This window comes from Henckelia pumila, unplaced genomic scaffold, assembly GCF_033568475.1.
Source record: "Henckelia pumila isolate YLH828 unplaced genomic scaffold, ASM3356847v2 CTG_461:::fragment_3, whole genome shotgun sequence".
In the NCBI taxonomy this organism is placed as follows: Eukaryota; Viridiplantae; Streptophyta; class Magnoliopsida; order Lamiales; family Gesneriaceae; genus Henckelia; species Henckelia pumila.
Window position 1 is genome coordinate 13,358,544 of NW_027331831.1, and position 16,930 is coordinate 13,375,473.

Here is a 16,930-nt window from a genome sequence, read left to right on the forward strand (position 1 = left end):
ATGTAGTTAATTGTATGAAAGAGCTAAGAAAAAATATATATTTATATATATATAATATTATGAATATTTTAAATAATATTTATTAATACATAAAATAATAATATTTGTCAAAAAAATATCTTTTTTTTTAAATTAATATAAAAAAACAAAACAGTACCAATAGGCAATAGTTATAAAAATAAAGTGAATTACCAAATTAACGAAATCTGGCTTAGATCGATACTTCCACCTTGATATGTTATAAATTACTTTCTTGTGTCAATTAAATTATGAGAAATATATTTTATTTTAAGATGTTGCATGTAAATTTATTTTAGTAATGTTCTCGCCAATTAATTATGAGTGAAGTAATTTTAGATTAATATTTTGAACATAGATTAATTTATAAGTAGAAGTTTATTATATAACATGTTGATTGTGGAGTGATTCTACTTTAACAACTTTTAAAAAATTAATATCATCTCATTTCTTATATTTATAATTTATATAATAATTTATAATTGATATGTCTTGTTTGGTATTCATACTCCACATATATATACATATATTATATGTTTGTTTTTTTGAACTTGTGTTAGTAGATCTTTTAGTAATGTCGACGTTGCTTGTAAATTTATTTTAGTAATGTTTTCGCCAATTAATTATGAGTGAAGTAATTTTACATTAATATTTTGAATGTAAATTAATTTATAAGTAGAAGTTTATTATATTACATGTTGATTATGGAGTGATTCTACTTTAAAAGCTTTTAAAAAATTAATATCACTCATTTCTTATATTTATAGTTTATATAATAATTTATAATTGATATGTCTTGTTTGATATTCATACTCCACATATATATACATATATATTACATATTTGTTTTCTGAACTTGTGTTAGTAGATCTTTTTATCAAACTTGTGATGGATAAAACTTGGATGTATTTGCCGAGACAAACTGAGGAATACAGAAAAGGGCTGGAGAGTTTCCTAGATTTTGCATTTTCTAATGCAAACATAAATGTAAAAATCGCATGTCCTTGTGCAAGATGTAAGATTGGCATTTGTGTTTCAAGAGAGGATGCTTATGATCATTTGACGGTTGATGGATTTATCAAAGGTTATACTCACTGGGTTGCTCATGGAGAGATCTTATGTAGTGCATCTTTAATATCTAGTTCTGTTTCATATCGTGATGATGTAGATGATATGGAAGGGCTAGTTCATGAGGCTTTTGGGGTCCCACAACATGATGACAATATTAACAACACATCAGGATTTGAAAAGGATAAAGATATTCCAATTGGAGAGGCCCAAAAATTCTATAAATTAATTGATGATTCGCAAAAAGAGTTATATCCTGGCTGCAAGAAATTCTCAAAACTTGCATTCATCATTCGCTTGCTTCACTTAAAATGTCTTGGAAAAATGACCAATAAAATCTTCGATATGCTTTTGGATTTGTTGAGAGAAGCATTTTCTAATGCCATGAATGATTTACCAAAGTCATACTATGAAGCAGAAAAATTGATGAGGCAATTAGGACTTGGTTACGAAAAGATCGATGCTTGCCCAAATGATTGCACTTTGTACTGGGGGTTGGACAAAGAAAGAGTTCAGTGCAAAACATGTGATGAGCCCAGATGGGAAACTTCTGAAGGTGATCCTACTGGTGAGAAGAGAAAAGTTTCACGCAAGGTTTTATGGTATTTTCCAATAAAGCCTAGGTTACAACGTTTGTTCATGTCGAGCAAAACAGCAGTCCATATGAGATGGCATTCTGAATCTCGCACAAAAGACGGTTACATGAGACATCCAGCTGATTCCCCAGCTTGGCAAACGTTTGACCATAACCACCCGAAATTCGCAAAGGATCCCCGGAACATAAGGCTAGGATTAGCTTCAGATGGATTTAATCCATTCAAAAATATGAGTGTGGTGCATAGTACATGGCCAGTCGTTTTAGTGCCATATAATCTTCCGCCATGGATGTGTATGAAACAACCATACTTTATGTTGTCGTTGTTAATACCTGGTCCATATGCTCCTGGAAATAACATCGACATCTACTTGCAACCCCTTATTGCTGATTTGAAGGATTTGTGGGAGGTAGGAGTGGAGACATATGATGCATCAACCAAGCAGAATTTTCAATTGCATGCCGCATTACTATGGACGATAAGTGATTTTCTTGGATATGCAACCTTATCTGGGTGGAGCACCAAAGGTCAATTTGCATGCCCAGTGTGCCACAAATTTACTCATTCATGGTGGTTAAAAAATGGGAAAAAACATTGCTATATGGGTCACCGCAAATTTTTGAACAGTGACCATGAGTTTCGGAAAAATGCTCAACATTTTGATGGAACAGAAGAGTACGGAAGACCACCACCCATACTTTCTGGAGACAGTGTGATCAATGAGTTGAAAAATTTTAAATTGAAATTCGGAAAAACCGTGGATGATAATCCGAAACTACCGTACAATTGGAAAAAGTTGAGTATTTTCTTCGATTTACCATATTGGAAAGATAATGTGATACGTCACAACCTTGATCTTATGCATATTGAAAAGAATGTTTGTGAATCGATTTGGGGGACATTGCTGAATATGGAAGGGAAAACAAAAGATATTATGAAATCATGTCTTGATTTGCAAGAAATTGGGATAAGATCAGCACTTCATCCTATTGAGAAAGGACCGAGTAGAGTTTTTCTTCCTCCATCATGCTATTCAATGGGGAAAAAAGAGAAGGGTATATTTTGCAAAGTTTTGAAAAAAGTTAAAGTTCCAGATGGCTACGCATCTAACATTTCACGATGTGTTCAACTGAAACCAGCAAAATTAATCGGTCTAAAAAGCCATGACAATCATGTTTTGATGCAGCAGTTGTTACCAGTAGCACTACGTAGAACTTTGTCTAAATCAGTACGGAATCCTTTGATTAAATTGAGCAGGTATTTCAGAAAGCTATGCTGCAAAGTAATTTCTCCTACTGATGTGGTTCGTCTTAGGGGAGAGATTGTGGTGATCCTTTGTCAACTAGAGAAGATTTTTCCTCCCTCATTTTTTAACATAATGATTCATCTAACTGTACATTTGGCTACTGAAGTACAACTTGCTGGACCAGTACACTATCGTTGGATGTATCCATTTGAAAGGTAATAGAATTATAGAAATCTCAGTGTTTGTGTATTTAAGTTACTATTTTTGCTATATAATACAAAATTTATGTTTTTGATATAAGGTACTTGGGGACACTGAAGTCTTATGTCCGAAATAGAGGTAGGCCTGAAGGATCCATTGCTGAGGGGTATTTGGCTGAGGAATGTTTGACATTCTGTTCTTTATATTTAGCTGATTATGTAGAGACAAAATTCAATCAATCAACAAGAAATGATGATACAACTATAGGCTCAACATTCGCATTGGATGTGTTTACAAACTCTGGTTACCCACTCGGAAAGGCCATTGCAACAAAGTTTGATGATGAGACATTAAAGAAGGCACATCAATATGTGTTATTTAACTGTCATCACGTACAATCTTATATAGAGTATGTTATTTTATATTTTATTTAATTTATATATATAATCATCATTTTTATCAAATTATCGTTCTTAATTTGCAGTGAACACCGTGAGATTTTGAATCTTAGTTATTCCGGCCTTCCTCCACACCAAATTGAACGTATGCATAGTGAGTCTTTTGCCTCTTGGTTTGCCAAACATGTAAGTTTTTGTTGTAAACTTCATTAGTTATATATTCTGATTTTTTCATACATAATTTATCAATTTGTTCTTGTGTGATAGATTGAAGATACAAATCTTCCACAAGATGATCCCGTATCAAATGATCTGAAATCACTTGCCAGAGGCCCGAATTTCATAGGGATACAATATGCAAAATTTGTTTCCAATGGATTTAGGTTTCATACAAAAGAAGTTGAACGCAAGAGAAAAACACAGAATTGTGGTGTAATTTTTCGCGCCACTACTTCAAGTTATTCAAGTATAAGAGATCAAAATCCAATATCAAGTGAACTTGATTATTATGGGATTTTGAAAATTGTGATTGAGTTAGATTATGGGGGAGGTCGAAGAGTTGTTTTATTTGAATGTGATTGGGTCTCCAAAGGCAAACGACTAAAACTGGATGATGATGGTTTTGTGTTGGCTAATTTTACAAATGTGAAGCGCCATAACGAGCCTTATATATTGGCATCTCAGGCCATGCAAGTTTTTTATGTGGAAGATCCAGTTGATTGTAATTGGCATGTTATTATCACCACTGATGCACGAGCAAAGTATAAAATGCAACCTATGGCAGATGTTGATACATATCTTCAAAGTTGTATTGGTAATCCTGAAGACGATGATGAACCAGAAGAAGTCGTTTGGGTTCGGGATGACATTGCAGGAGAGGAAATTGATATTGATACATGATGAGATTTTCTAGAATATATATTTTCTATGTTTAGTTAATATGATATAAAGTGATATTAGTAGGGTGGATTTGCTAGATACTTGAAGAATGAAAACATTGTGAATTTTAATTTTCATTATCAATGTGGACCTATTTATTTTCATATCAAAGTACATGCTACTAACTTTATTTTTATTGGTAAATTGTAATTTTTGCTCTAGACAGGAATGACTCGTGAGGGCAATACTGTTGGAAAATCTCATTTTTGAAATCAAGGTGAGATAGACACACAACCTCGAATTATGATTGCCAATCACGTAGCTCGAAACTCAAAAAGAGGTAGCATGTTACTTTATGCATCAAGGATTTGTTTTCTAATGTTGTATAACTCTTATTTGACTTTTTTTTAATGAATGTTCTGTACTTGTTCAAGTTGGTCTTGCAAAGCAACTTGGTGGCACGGTAGCTAGTGGAAAAGGTTAGAAATTTCTTGTTTATATTTAAAAACTCAACTTGATTATATTTTTGTGTAATCATTACTTGTGCAGAATTTCAAAACATACAAGGTAAGCTGAATAACCAAACAGATGAAGGTTCAAATCAACAACACTATGATGCACAAGGTATTAGATATAAAAAAAAAATATGAAACATAGAAAGTTTTAGATAAAAAATTAAGATTGGATATGTATAATGTTTACTTCATGTTTTCTTTATCCAATATGCAAAAATCTGTAATTTGTAAATTTTTCTTTTGATAGGAATGACTCGTAAGGTTAAAGCTGTTGGAAAACCTCATTTTGAACTTCGAAATGAGTTTGATGCACAACCACATATGATTGCCAATCATGCAGGTCAAAATTCAAAAAAAAATGGTAGTGTCTAATTTTATGAATACATAAACAATTTATTGGTTGCTTCTGTATAATTCTTACTTTACCTTTTGCATTTTTATAAATATATATACTTTGTTCAAGTCGGTGTTGTAAAGGAACTTGGTAACATGGTAGCTAATGAAAAAACTAAACTTGCTTATATTTTGGTTTAATTAATATTTGTGCAGAATGTCAAAACATATAAGATATGTCGAATATCCATATGGATAAAGTTTCAATGCAACAACACAAAAATGCACAAGGTATTAGATGTAAAAACATATAAATCTGATGGATTTTTTTATTTCAAAAGATTAAGTTTGGATATAATTTGGTATAATTCTTATTTTATGCTTTATTTATCCTATATATCTTTTTTTTTTACAGGAATGACTCGAAAGAGTAAAACTGTTGGAAAATCTCATTTTCAACTTCAAGATTTGACAAATAATCAATCCCGGATTAATATCAACGATGAGGTAGCTCGATATTTAAAAGAAAAAGGTAGCATATCATTTTATACATCAAAAAATTGTTGGTTTCTTGTGCATAACTCTTATTTGACATTTTTCATTTATATGTTATGCACTTTGTCCAAGTCTATCATGCAAGGGAAGTTGGTATCGTGGCAGCTAGCGGAGAAGGTAAGAATGCTCTTCCTTATAATTAAAAACTCAAATTTCATATATTTTGGTGAAACCATACTTGTGCAGATTGTCAAAACATACAAGGTGCATCGAATAACCAAATATATGAAGCTTCAAATCAGAAACACCTCGAGTTGCAAGGTAATACCCTACAAATTAAGATATAAAAAGAAACGAAATTATAGTTTTTAGTGTCAATGATTAAATTTAGATATAACTTAGTATAATACTTACGTCATCCTTTATTTATCCTATATACGAATATACATGTTTGACATCTAGGATCACATCCAACATTAACCCACGTGTTGAAAATACGGGTCATGACCAAAATGATTTTATGGATGAAGAATATGATCAAGGTAAATTATAAGAATAATGTAATAATTTGTTCCAATGTATTTATTCAATTATTTATTTTTCAATTTTTTTTTATCTAGATGTTGATAGGGAAATTGAATCTGATGATGCTGAGAAGAAAACTAGAGGTCCTACATTTATGAAAGAAATTTGGGGTCGACCTAGCACGCTGCCACGTATTAATATTCAATGTGATGATATGGGGCATCCTATAGGATCAAGAAGAAATAAATTTACTGACTTCTTGGGTACTTTGGCTAGAAATGGTAAATTTTGTCCAATTGACGTGGAAGGTTGGCATAAAATGCCATTGGATACTAAGAAAAAAATGTTAGATGTTGTAAAGGTAATTAAAATGTTATTGCATAATTTATTTACTACGTACATTTTTATTATGAGGGTAAACTGCTCGGATGTCTTCGTAGGAAAAGTATAACCTTCCTCCTGGAACAGAAAGTTGGACACTCAATTCAATAGCAAAAAAACGGAGAAACTGGAAGTCAGAACTAAAAAAGAAGTATGATCCTGAGTTGCTAATGCAATTTCTTCTGCAAGAAAGAGATCAAAGAGCCTTTGCTGAACAATATGTGAAACTAGTTGCTCATTGGAACACAGAAAAATCAAAGGTATGCAATATTTTATCTGTTTATAAAATTTTTCATATACTTTTGTCTTTTGTTTCAAGTTTAATTTAATATATTAGGAGAGAAGTGAAAAAAATAAAATTGCCCGAAAGCAAAAGATAATGAATCAGACAACTGGAAGAAGATCTTTCGCTCAAGTGCAACAAAAATTGGTAATTTCTCTTATTAATTTTTAGTTCTTCATGTATTAGAATGTATAAATTGATAACCAATTGTAATTTTAGAAAAAAGAAAAGGGGCAGATTCCATCACGAGTTGAATTATTTCATGCTTGCTTCACTCATGCCAATGGAAGTCCCTCGAGCAACATAGTGGCAGAAAAATTGGTAAGTTGCATTATAAATTTCAAGTACATTAATTTCAAAGATATTTGTTTCATCATCATTTTGTATAAATTATGGTTTTGAATTTTTGGTAAAGGCTGCAATGAAAGAACTAGAAAATCAACTTCATGAAGATGAGGATGATGAGGTAGGTCAAAATGACATTTTTGCTCAGATCATTGGACCTGATAGACCTGGCCGAGTGCGTATGTTTGGAGATGGTGTTAACCCATTTGATTTATGGGGAGAAGTTCCAAGCCGTAGTACATGCAATCGAATAGTGATGGAGCAAAAGACACTGTTAGAAAAAATGGATGAACAAATTAAAAGGCAAGGCCAACACATCGCAATGTTAGAATCAAAGATTTTCAATCAACCAAACCAGAACCTTGGTTCGAACTGCAACAATATACAACATACTCCATCATCTAGCAGTCCATTACTTTCTGATCCATCTAGTTTATCTTTGAGGGTAAAGTCTTTTTTCAGTTTTTTATTTTATTAATCCACCATGGTCTTTTTGGTTAAGAAATTGTTGTTTATTTATTATGATATTATTTATTGTTTGATGTGGCATAATGAGTTGGATTTTGCTTACTTGTAAGCAACGTTTTGTGCAATTTGGGTTGGGAATTGAAGCATGAAATGCACTCCTTCTGTGGAAAGTTTGATTTTGTAGAAAAATTTGATTTTCCGGTGGTGGTCCTATACTCTTCTTTAGTTTGCTTCTTAATTTAGTTTTTCGGCAGTGACTTGATCAATTGTTTTGAAGGTGGTTTTTAATGGAATGTAGGCTTATCTCTTTTCATCATGTTTTTTTCAGTTGTTTATGATTATTCTTAGTATCATATTTGTTTTCATGTAGATTGGATGTTCTGTCTCGATAAAAAGTCTATTTGATTCGACAAAAATTGTTGCAAAAGGAGTTGTTCGTGGTATGGATGCGAATATTGAAGTAGGAAAACAAATGTTGAGACCAAATTGGTGTGAAATACAAGTTCTAGTTGTCCTAGAACATGAAGAGAGTTTGATTAGGCCATATGATTTTTTACAAAAGTTTGGGGATGCGCTTGGAGGAATGATAGCCTGGCCTTGTCATCTGGTATGATATTCGAATTTTAATTAAATATTTATTAAGTATAAACTCTTCATGTTATTGTCTTTTTAAAGCAATATCAATTATATTTGCAGTTGAAAGTTAATGAAGAATTCTATTAGCTGCATTTGGATAAATGACAATTTGTCAATTTGTCATTTGGTATGATGTTAATTAGTTTGAATTACATTTTAATCTCTTTATTTATTTTATGTGAATATTTTATTTATTATATTTAAACAAATATATGAATTTTTATTATAGGTGACAAGAATATTATTAGATTTTGTTTAAGATGCGACGGATGAAGATGCGCTACAAGTTTCCAGATGTTTTTCTTTATGAGACATAGTTTTTTACTTGTTTTTAAACTTGATATTTTGGATACATTTTGGTGTACGTAGATATTATTTGAGGTGGAAAATTTGTCATTAGTATTGCACATTATTTATTGCAAGATGAATGTCAATGATTTATTAGCCTTTTGATTTTTATTTTAAAATTTTTTATTTGTATATTTATGTTAATTTGTTATATAGGAATATTATAGAATAAAATCTTGAAATTGGACAATATTATAATACATGAAAATTCTTTATGTCACAATAGACAATAAAATCATGTACATAAAAATGTCATAGTAAAACTCATATGAAGACATTTCAAAAAGTCATTATAAATAAATATTAATGACGACGTTTAATGTCCATATAGGTAAGTATAAAAGACATTTATAAGTGTCACCATAAATTACATAATGGGACATTTTAAATTGACCTTATAAACTATCATTAATGACATTTGTTATTGTCACTTTAAATAAAATACAAGGCACTTGTCGTTGTCTTTATAAATTATTTTTAATGACACATAAATTTGTCATTATTACCATAATAACAAGACAAATATAAATGTCCTTAAAACATGAGTTTTCCTGACATTTCATGTTGTCATTATATTATTATTTTGTGACACCTATGGAGTTGGCATTAATATCATATAATGACATTACATAATGTCAGCAAGCTTAAGACGACATTAGAATAGAGGACATTTGTTGGTGATGTCACTAAAACTTTAATGTCACTAAAGGTTGAATATAATGACAAATATGAATGTCACTATAGCCATTTTTTCTAGTAGTGAGCCTTTGTGGCCTTTGCCGTGGATTGCCCGTGGATTGGAGTGTCGTAGCGTCTGAGCCCCAGAATCCCTTTGTGTTACTCTCGTTATTCCTGCCTTGGTTTGTTTCCCTGTTTTTATTTTGATTTTTGCAGGTGAAACTCGAACAAGATCGGCGGCGGATCGAACGGAAAATTCCCAACAAATATAAATGAGACTTAAGACACAATTATATATTTCATAAATTTGTGAATCTTTTGGGGACCTTTTTGTCAATTGTCATCAGATCAAGAGATCATCGATAAAGTTGTGTTAGTTTTTGAAAATTAATTTTTTTATATATTTGATGATTTAAATCTCGACAATGAGGATTGAGAATACCATCGAAAAATAAGGATTATAATCCGACAATTTATTGCATGTACAATGAATCTATCAAGGGCTCGAGATTATCATTCTCGCCCTTAAAATCCAGTCAAACACTGGATAAATAGCTAATCCCGCGATAATCACCCCTACCAAACGGGACCTATAGCAAATTGAAACTTCAAATGCCACCATAATTTTAGAAAAATACATTTAGAAATATTATTTGTCTCTCTTACAAAGACACAAACATTTTTTTTTTATCTCTTTTTAAAATAACGAAGACACAATCATGCAAGCTGATTTTCGTATTTTTAACACGAATTTTCAAACATATATATCACGGACTATAACTACCTTTTTATTGGAAGCTGGATTAAATTTACATTTCCCATTCCTCTTGAAGCTGTTTTATGAGGGGCCTAGTTAGGATTTTAAACATGGTGCTGGACATTAAAAATTTGAGCACTTTTTAATACATTTTTTAAATGTTTTATATTAGATTTCTTAAGATGTAAAATTTAATTGCTCATTTTCATAACTAGATTATATATATAATTACTCGCTATTTTTGGATGAAATAATACATGATATTATTTTTGATGTTTTAATTCGTTTGTAAATAAAAATTTAGTCATTTTTAAAAATGTACATATAAGTAGAATATTGATTAGCTCGCAAATATTTAACGTAAAGATGAATTATAAATTAAATATAACAACTATCTAAAATTCATCAATACATGCTCTAAAATATTTAGTAATAAAAAAAGTTAAATGATATAAAAGTATAGAAAATCTATATAATATTTTGATGTGTAAAAAATAATCTTTCAGTCAAATTAATTGCTTAATTCAATTAATTAAATTAGATCATATATTGGTTCTAATAAAATGCATCTCATTTAAATTACCAGTTGAAGTCACTTAAAAAAATTAACATAAATATAAAAGGAAAAAGAAGATGAGTAACACTTTTGTAAGACGGTCTCACAAATGAGACGGGTCAATCCTACCCATATTTATAATAATTAGTAATACTTTTGGCATAAAATATAATACTTTTTAATGAATAACCCATATAAGAGACCCGTCTCAATAAAATGACCCTTGAGACCGTCTCATATGAGTTTTTGCCAAAGAAAATATGCCAAAAACTAGTGAAATCTTTATACCCGATATTTTCACCAACAATTTTGTTTTAAAAAAATCCGCTCATATAATGAGGTATATCTATATTATTTATCTATTCTATATATAAAGAATATGCACATTCAACAAAAAAATATACCATCTTTTTTATTTTTGGACCAAAATTACCTTTATGTAATATAAATATTATATATATATATTTTTTTTATTTCGATATTTCAAATTGCAGTTTAGTCCATCGATAATTTTTGCAATTATGATATTAATCTTATTTGAATATAAATCAAATTAATTAAAAAAAAATTGTACAAACATGCAACAAGTGTGTCGATACACTAGCACTATATATAAAGAATCTTCCTATTATATAAAAAAGGACAACATTTTTTTCCAAAATTACCAACATATGTTATCTATATATTACGCTTTTGTTTTTTATTTTCTTTTTTTTTTAAAAAAAAAAATTCGACATTTCAAATTGTAGGTAGTCCTTCGGTAATTTTTTCAACCTTGAGTAATTTTTTATTACTTTTATTTAAATATAAATTAAATTAATTAAAAAATATTATACAAGCGCGCCACGCATGCACCAATACACTAATGTATATAAAGAATTTTTCTATTAGGCACAAGAAGATACCATCTTTTTTTTTTTTTCCCAAGATTGTCCTTATATGATATAGATATTACACTTTTGTTTTTTTTTTTAAAAAAAATCGAAATTTCAAATTTTAATTTAGTTTCTTGATAATTTTTACAATCATGATATTACTCATATTTGAATATAAATCAAATTAATTAAAAAAATATTATACAAGCGTGTCCACCGATACACCACTATATAAAATAAATAAAGGGACTTGAATGGGTCATACGCCCCTGGTTTTATGATCTGTATATACCAGTTGTAGCCACCGTCAATTGAAAGTAAGTATTTATTTAATCAGAGAAGTAAATTTTCATCCAATTCTGTATTTTTTAAAAACTTTATTTTTAGTCAGAATGCTCCAAGCGTGCGTGATAAAGTATGCAAAAGAAGTTGCTAAGTATGTGCAAGTAAATTTGTTGTATCTTGCTTTCGTTTTAATCCTTATTTTTATATTGCCGAATCTGCATTCTGCACTCGATATTAGTCAGGAAAGTGCTCTCAGTCTATGTGTTCTATGTAATAAAATATGAAAAAGAAGACCTCAGTAGTAAATGCTATGAAATTTCTTAAGTTGCGTTTGAATAGATGGATTTGAAATCTATGGATTTCGATCACAACTTTATTATTAGCAATTAAACACTGATCAAATATTAAACCCACAGATCATTTATTTACACATTAGTAATATAAAATATAGTGGATTTCAAATAACATCGTTGAACGAACTTGAAATCTTTATTAATGAAAATGAAATACTATATAAACGTATAAGTGACAAATTTGAAACTTATGATCTTACTTCTCCAAACAACGAAAACACATTTGAAATCCATAAATTTCAAATTCTTCCTACTACCTATGTCTACTTTCATTTTTTTATTTTAACGTGGAATACTTTACACTTCTTAAGTATAGGAAGGAACTAGGAAGTGCCAAATTTTGCAGCAAAATTAGTCTTTTATCTATCCCAACAGCCATTTTTCCGGCTGGGGAAACCTGCCGTTTATAAGACTTTTCCACAATCGGAACTTTCATTTCATCCCATGTATACTTGCTGTGCGTTATGCCAAAAGACGGATCGAAATATATATTATGTTTGTGTAACAAACAGTACACAAACAGTTAGCATTCAAGCATACCAGCAAATTCTGCATTTATGATCACATACGGTACATAGGCAATCTATACACTGTAGGTGTGATGATGTTATATTCTGTTTTTGTAATGGATCTCTCATCTACACAACAATTATTTGCATCAATGGAATCGTTGTAGCAAGTCCTTGTTTGAGATTTTTTTTAGTTTCACCAGCTTTTGTTTCTGGTCCACGAGGAACAACAACATTGAAAGAGGACGTTTTACCATCGATGCAAGGTCGAATCCTGTGATTTTCAGGTAGAAATACGAGCAGGTACATCGAAAATGGTTAGGATACTTCATTTAATTTATCTACATGAGACAAAAAGAAAAAGGAAAGAAGGGTATCTCCAAGCTCAAAAAGACACCTGGAGTGCATTGAATACATAGGAGGAATGCAATTATACAAATTTTGTTCCATGGCAAAGTTAGTCGTGTGTCTGTGCGTGGATCAGATATATAAGTAAGAGAAGATGTACAAATGAAAGAGAAAAGTTCGGTCAGAATGTCATCTATCCAAAATCTGTCTCTCATCCACAGATGGTTCCGCTGCCAACTGAAGAGAATCAAGGCTAGAAACAATTGGAACAAACACGAATTAGAAATGAATGAGATCAAAACATTAACGTAAAATGTGATGATAGATGGTGTGAGGATCCATCACACCTGCAATTTTGAGGAACTCTCCATGTGGACATGGTTTGTTTCAAGCTTGGAGGCAAAGATAAATAATGTTTCCAGTCTTCGAGCAAAATTCTAAGGTCGTGAAGTTTGCTATCCAACCCGAAACAACAGTTGGCATGCATGGTACAAACTCGGTTTAGATCTCTACTTGGTTCACAAAATCCACCAAAATAAGCAGTGTCCAAGAATTTGATTCTCAGCCCAATGTCTAATATGAAAGTATCATGCTTAATTCTATTGAGAACGTCTTGGTCGTGCAGTTGTGGATATTTTTCACGTGAGGAGTACCAGAACTTGTAAAACTCTATGGACCTGTTATTTGATCTCACAAACTTAAATCCTCCATTAGGTTTATTTTCTAGATCATCAGAATTGCCAGAGAAATGATCGCATGCTATCTGAAAGTCAGCATCCGGTTGAAAGTGAGGAAATGGATCTCTGAACCACATGATATCTGCATCCTAGAAGCAAGGAAAAATGAAAATTTTCCATTAAAAGAAATTCGGGATAAAACCAGGATTCAGAATAGACCGAATGTTCTAAGTGCGAAAGGATTGAATGGCTTGCTACTGCCGACCTCATTACGAAAAGAAAAATTTCCATGCAGAACATTAAATGATAAGAATAACAGAGCATACCAATAAAGTATCCGGGCAAGAAGAAAAATATGAAAAAAGGATATCATTCAGCTCCCAAAACATCACTTTTGATAATTTATCATCACATTAGATATTTTTTATGGGCAATATTTCTATCGCCCAAAGATGAAAGTCTTTTTTTGTCCCGCAAAAAAACAAGATAAAGAATGAGGTGAGATACCACAATTGACCTAATTACTAGACCTGGGAAACATTTCAGTCTATGTTGCAATGCATTCTCGTTCTTTTTCGGGTTAGAGCGAAAAACTGGGACAACATACACACACGTAACCCACAGACATACACTCGCGCACACACAATCTGCGAATTTATTTTACACAGGTAAGGAGGAAAATACCGTGAACATAAAGTTGTATCCCATTTCAAGTACAGACCGAAGGAAATCAATTCTTCTCCACATCATCTTTATGTAGTTCGGTCTCATAAAATAAGCCTCGCGTGAAAAATCAACCCCTTCCGTAATGAGGGCAAAGCAATGGGAGTGCACAACCAAACAACGAGAAAAAGCATTTCGATCTAATGTAATAATAACCAGATGATTCAGAAGATGGCGAGTATGCTGTCCAATTCTGAAGCTGTCAAGAAATAAATCGATCACCGAATTCGGAGCTGCCCAAGCATCATTCAGGGTGGTCAAGATTACTGAATTATCTTCCATTGATGCGTCCTTCAAAATTTGTTCAAGACTATACTCCTCACTGTCCTACAACAATTATAAAATAAATATATAGGAAAAATGGAGTGATAATTCTATGATTGACTTATGCAAGAACATTTTCCAAGATTCATTCTCATATGCCACCCGATCACGAGAGGAAATCTTAATGTGCTAACATACCCCAGAAAGTGTGAAAATGGGGTGGTAGATATACATGATCTCAAATTGACGCCAACCAAGCATGATTCGTATGAAGAAGATACAACCAGAGTGGATTCAATTTGATTAAATGCCTTCAGATGAATAAGCAACATAAAAGCGTGACCCTGAGCATAATTCAGAGTATATAAAGTTCCAAAATCCTATGCTGAATAAGATTAGATAAAAATCAACACTATGGAGCGACAAAGATTTGAGGATATAAATATATGGTGTGAGGATGTAGTGAATTGAGATGGAAAAGCTTCTATATAAACTGTAATTGCAATTAGGGCTGGCTATGGCAGTGTTTGGAAATGTAAAAAAGTGATTATGAGCATTTCTTTACCAAATTTTCAACGAAGTATTTAGGTAGTGGTTGAATATGTTTAAAAAAAGTGATCATGAGCTTTTCTTTACCAAATTTTAATTTCCTCGAATGAATTTTGTAAAGAAAAGCTCATAATCACTTTTTTAAAACATTTTCAACCACTACCCAAATACTTCGTTCCTAGCTTTTTCCTAGATGCTTGTGCCAAACACGGAAGTCTTGTTTAGAGATGACCCCTGACCGGATCGTGAGGAAACAATCAAACACTATCAAAGTGTTACTACTTACGACAAGGACAAAAAGTATTAGCATGTTTGTTCACGTCCCAAAACAATTTTCAGTTTGTCCTTGAATTGCTCACATCTTTTGAAACAAAAAATGAAAAAGTAAAAAAGTATTCTAATTCTGAAATAACTAAATTAGCATGTAGAAATTACAAAAATTTCTCAGTACAATGATTGCCGATAACATCACATACAAGTTCAAACTTACACAGTGAAGAGATGCAATGGACAGCATACAGTGGAGAAATTCATTGCTTGATTGACGCAAAAAGAATAACTATCCCTTCCACCAATACAAGAATCTTTATAAATCGTTTTTATTTTTAAAAAAGAACAATATTTATAATTCGAAGGCTCATCTATTGTCACTGATAGTAGCATTTGCTCCACATTTAATCACTGATACGTTAAAACAAAAACAAAACAAAAATTCAACATCCTGTATGATAAACTGCCCCTATTTAAAGAAGAATCAGGGGATGGAAAGGGAACTGACCGAGCTAGGAGGAGCATCTTCGAAAAAGGGTATCACATGAGTGACAATGGGGCTGTAATTGTAGTTAGAAATTCGGAAGCCCACGGAGTCGGCTGCTCTGTAGAGGAAGAAGCAGGAGAGCGCCATCATCATGAGGAGGAGCATCGTAATTGCCGCTCGGCGGAGGACGGCGGCGGCGAATAAATTCAACGGCATGTCGACAATCAGAGTGGTCGGAGAGGAGAGAAACGAGAGCGAAACCGTCGCACCGTGAGAATCGTAGGCACCCCGCACGGCACCATTCCCTCTTTTTCAGTTGTGCCGCATAAGAGGTTTCGTCCATTTCAAAAATATATATATATATATTAGTTTTTGTTATTTAAATTAATAAATACAATGTTTTTTATAACGTATTGGTAGACCTGGCCACGGGCCGGGTCCGGTCCGGGTCGGCAATAGGCCGACCCTTAATCGGCCCGCCCGTGACCGGTTTCGGACCCGGTTCCGGACCCGGTTAACCGACGATTTCGGGTCCGGTTCGACCCTTGTTTTTTTTAAAAAAATAAAAATAAAAAACTTGTAAAATTAAACTTTAAAAACTCTATCAAATATTTCATTATCTCAATAAAAAGCTAATATATATATTCCCTCCGTCCCATATATAATGTCTTCTTTGAATTTTCACACAGATTAAGAAAAATTTATTGGAAAATCAAATTTTATATAAACTTCCTATTTTATCCCTATTTAATGTATTAAAAATGATTGCACAATTTTTAAGGTGTAATTAATAGGGGTATGTTAGGAAATGAGTGTAAAAAAATATTACTAATTATGGTATATGACTATATATTTGGGACAAAT

At 31.8% G+C, this 16,930-nt stretch overlaps 3 protein-coding genes across 8 annotated transcripts; 2 read left to right on the forward strand and 1 right to left on the reverse strand.

Moving 5' to 3' along the window:
* Positions 1–906: 906 nt before the first annotated feature.
* LOC140872032 (uncharacterized) lies at positions 907–5,257 on the forward strand. Its single transcript, XM_073274767.1, has 7 exons — positions 907–3,143; positions 3,230–3,267; positions 3,340–3,538; positions 3,614–3,713; positions 3,795–4,746; positions 4,841–5,030; positions 5,169–5,257. Exons 1-5 carry the CDS (start codon positions 907–909, stop codon positions 4,425–4,427), a joined length of 3,207 nt encoding a protein of 1,068 aa, XP_073130868.1. The 3' UTR covers positions 4,428–4,746; positions 4,841–5,030; positions 5,169–5,257.
* A 1,250-nt stretch (positions 5,258–6,507) lies between these two features.
* Positions 6,508–8,563, forward strand: LOC140872326 (uncharacterized). Of its 2 annotated transcripts, XM_073275146.1 has the most exons (7): positions 6,508–6,635; positions 6,743–6,915; positions 6,993–7,085; positions 7,158–7,259; positions 7,354–7,728; positions 8,122–8,358; positions 8,448–8,563. In XM_073275146.1, the coding sequence occupies exons 2-7, from the start codon at positions 6,826–6,828 to the stop codon at positions 8,472–8,474; spliced, it is 924 nt and encodes a 307-aa protein (XP_073131247.1). In that variant the 5' UTR covers positions 6,508–6,635; positions 6,743–6,825; the 3' UTR covers positions 8,475–8,563. The 2 variants fall into 2 exon arrangements, with proteins under 2 accessions (XP_073131247.1, XP_073131248.1); XM_073275147.1 differs by lacking the exons at positions 6,508–6,635; positions 6,993–7,085 and having other exon boundaries at positions 6,811–6,915.
* A 4,230-nt stretch (positions 8,564–12,793) lies between these two features.
* LOC140872112 (uncharacterized protein At4g15970) lies at positions 12,794–16,372 on the reverse strand. Of its 5 annotated transcripts, XM_073274859.1 has the most exons (5): positions 16,088–16,372; positions 14,458–14,823; positions 13,444–13,922; positions 13,257–13,349; positions 12,794–13,022 (listed from the first exon to the last, which is right to left on the reverse strand). In XM_073274859.1, exons 1-4 carry the CDS (start codon positions 16,280–16,282, stop codon positions 13,286–13,288), a joined length of 1,104 nt encoding a protein of 367 aa, XP_073130960.1. In that variant the 5' UTR covers positions 16,283–16,372; the 3' UTR covers positions 12,794–13,022; positions 13,257–13,285. The 5 variants fall into 5 exon arrangements, with proteins under 5 accessions (XP_073130960.1, XP_073130959.1, XP_073130964.1 ...); XM_073274858.1 differs by having other exon boundaries at positions 12,794–13,349; XM_073274863.1 differs by having other exon boundaries at positions 12,794–13,349; positions 14,458–14,818; positions 16,088–16,235.
* Positions 16,373–16,930: the final 558 nt, after the last annotated feature.

Coding starts and splice junctions, on each gene's coding strand:
- LOC140872326 (XM_073275146.1), top strand. CDS start 6,826: ATGCAATTTCTTCTGCAAGAAAGAGATCAAAGAGCCTTTGCTGAACAA. Junction 6,916..6,992: donor GGAACACAGAAAAATCAAAG/GTATGCAATATT, acceptor TTAATATATTAG/GAGAGAAGTGAAAAAAATAA. Junction 7,086..7,157: donor CTCAAGTGCAACAAAAATTG/GTAATTTCTCTT, acceptor TTGTAATTTTAG/AAAAAAGAAAAGGGGCAGAT.
- LOC140872032 (XM_073274767.1), top strand. CDS start 907: ATGGATAAAACTTGGATGTATTTGCCGAGACAAACTGAGGAATACAGA. Junction 3,539..3,613: donor CACGTACAATCTTATATAGA/GTATGTTATTTT, acceptor CTTAATTTGCAG/TGAACACCGTGAGATTTTGA. Junction 3,714..3,794: donor CCTCTTGGTTTGCCAAACAT/GTAAGTTTTTGT, acceptor CTTGTGTGATAG/ATTGAAGATACAAATCTTCC.
- LOC140872112 (XM_073274859.1), bottom strand. CDS start 16,282: ATGCCGTTGAATTTATTCGCCGCCGCCGTCCTCCGCCGAGCGGCAATT. Junction 14,824..16,087: donor AAGATGCTCCTCCTAGCTCG/GTCAGTTCCCTT, acceptor TAATTGTTGTAG/GACAGTGAGGAGTATAGTCT. Junction 13,923..14,457: donor GATACAACTTTATGTTCACG/GTATTTTCCTCC, acceptor CCTTGCTTCTAG/GATGCAGATATCATGTGGTT.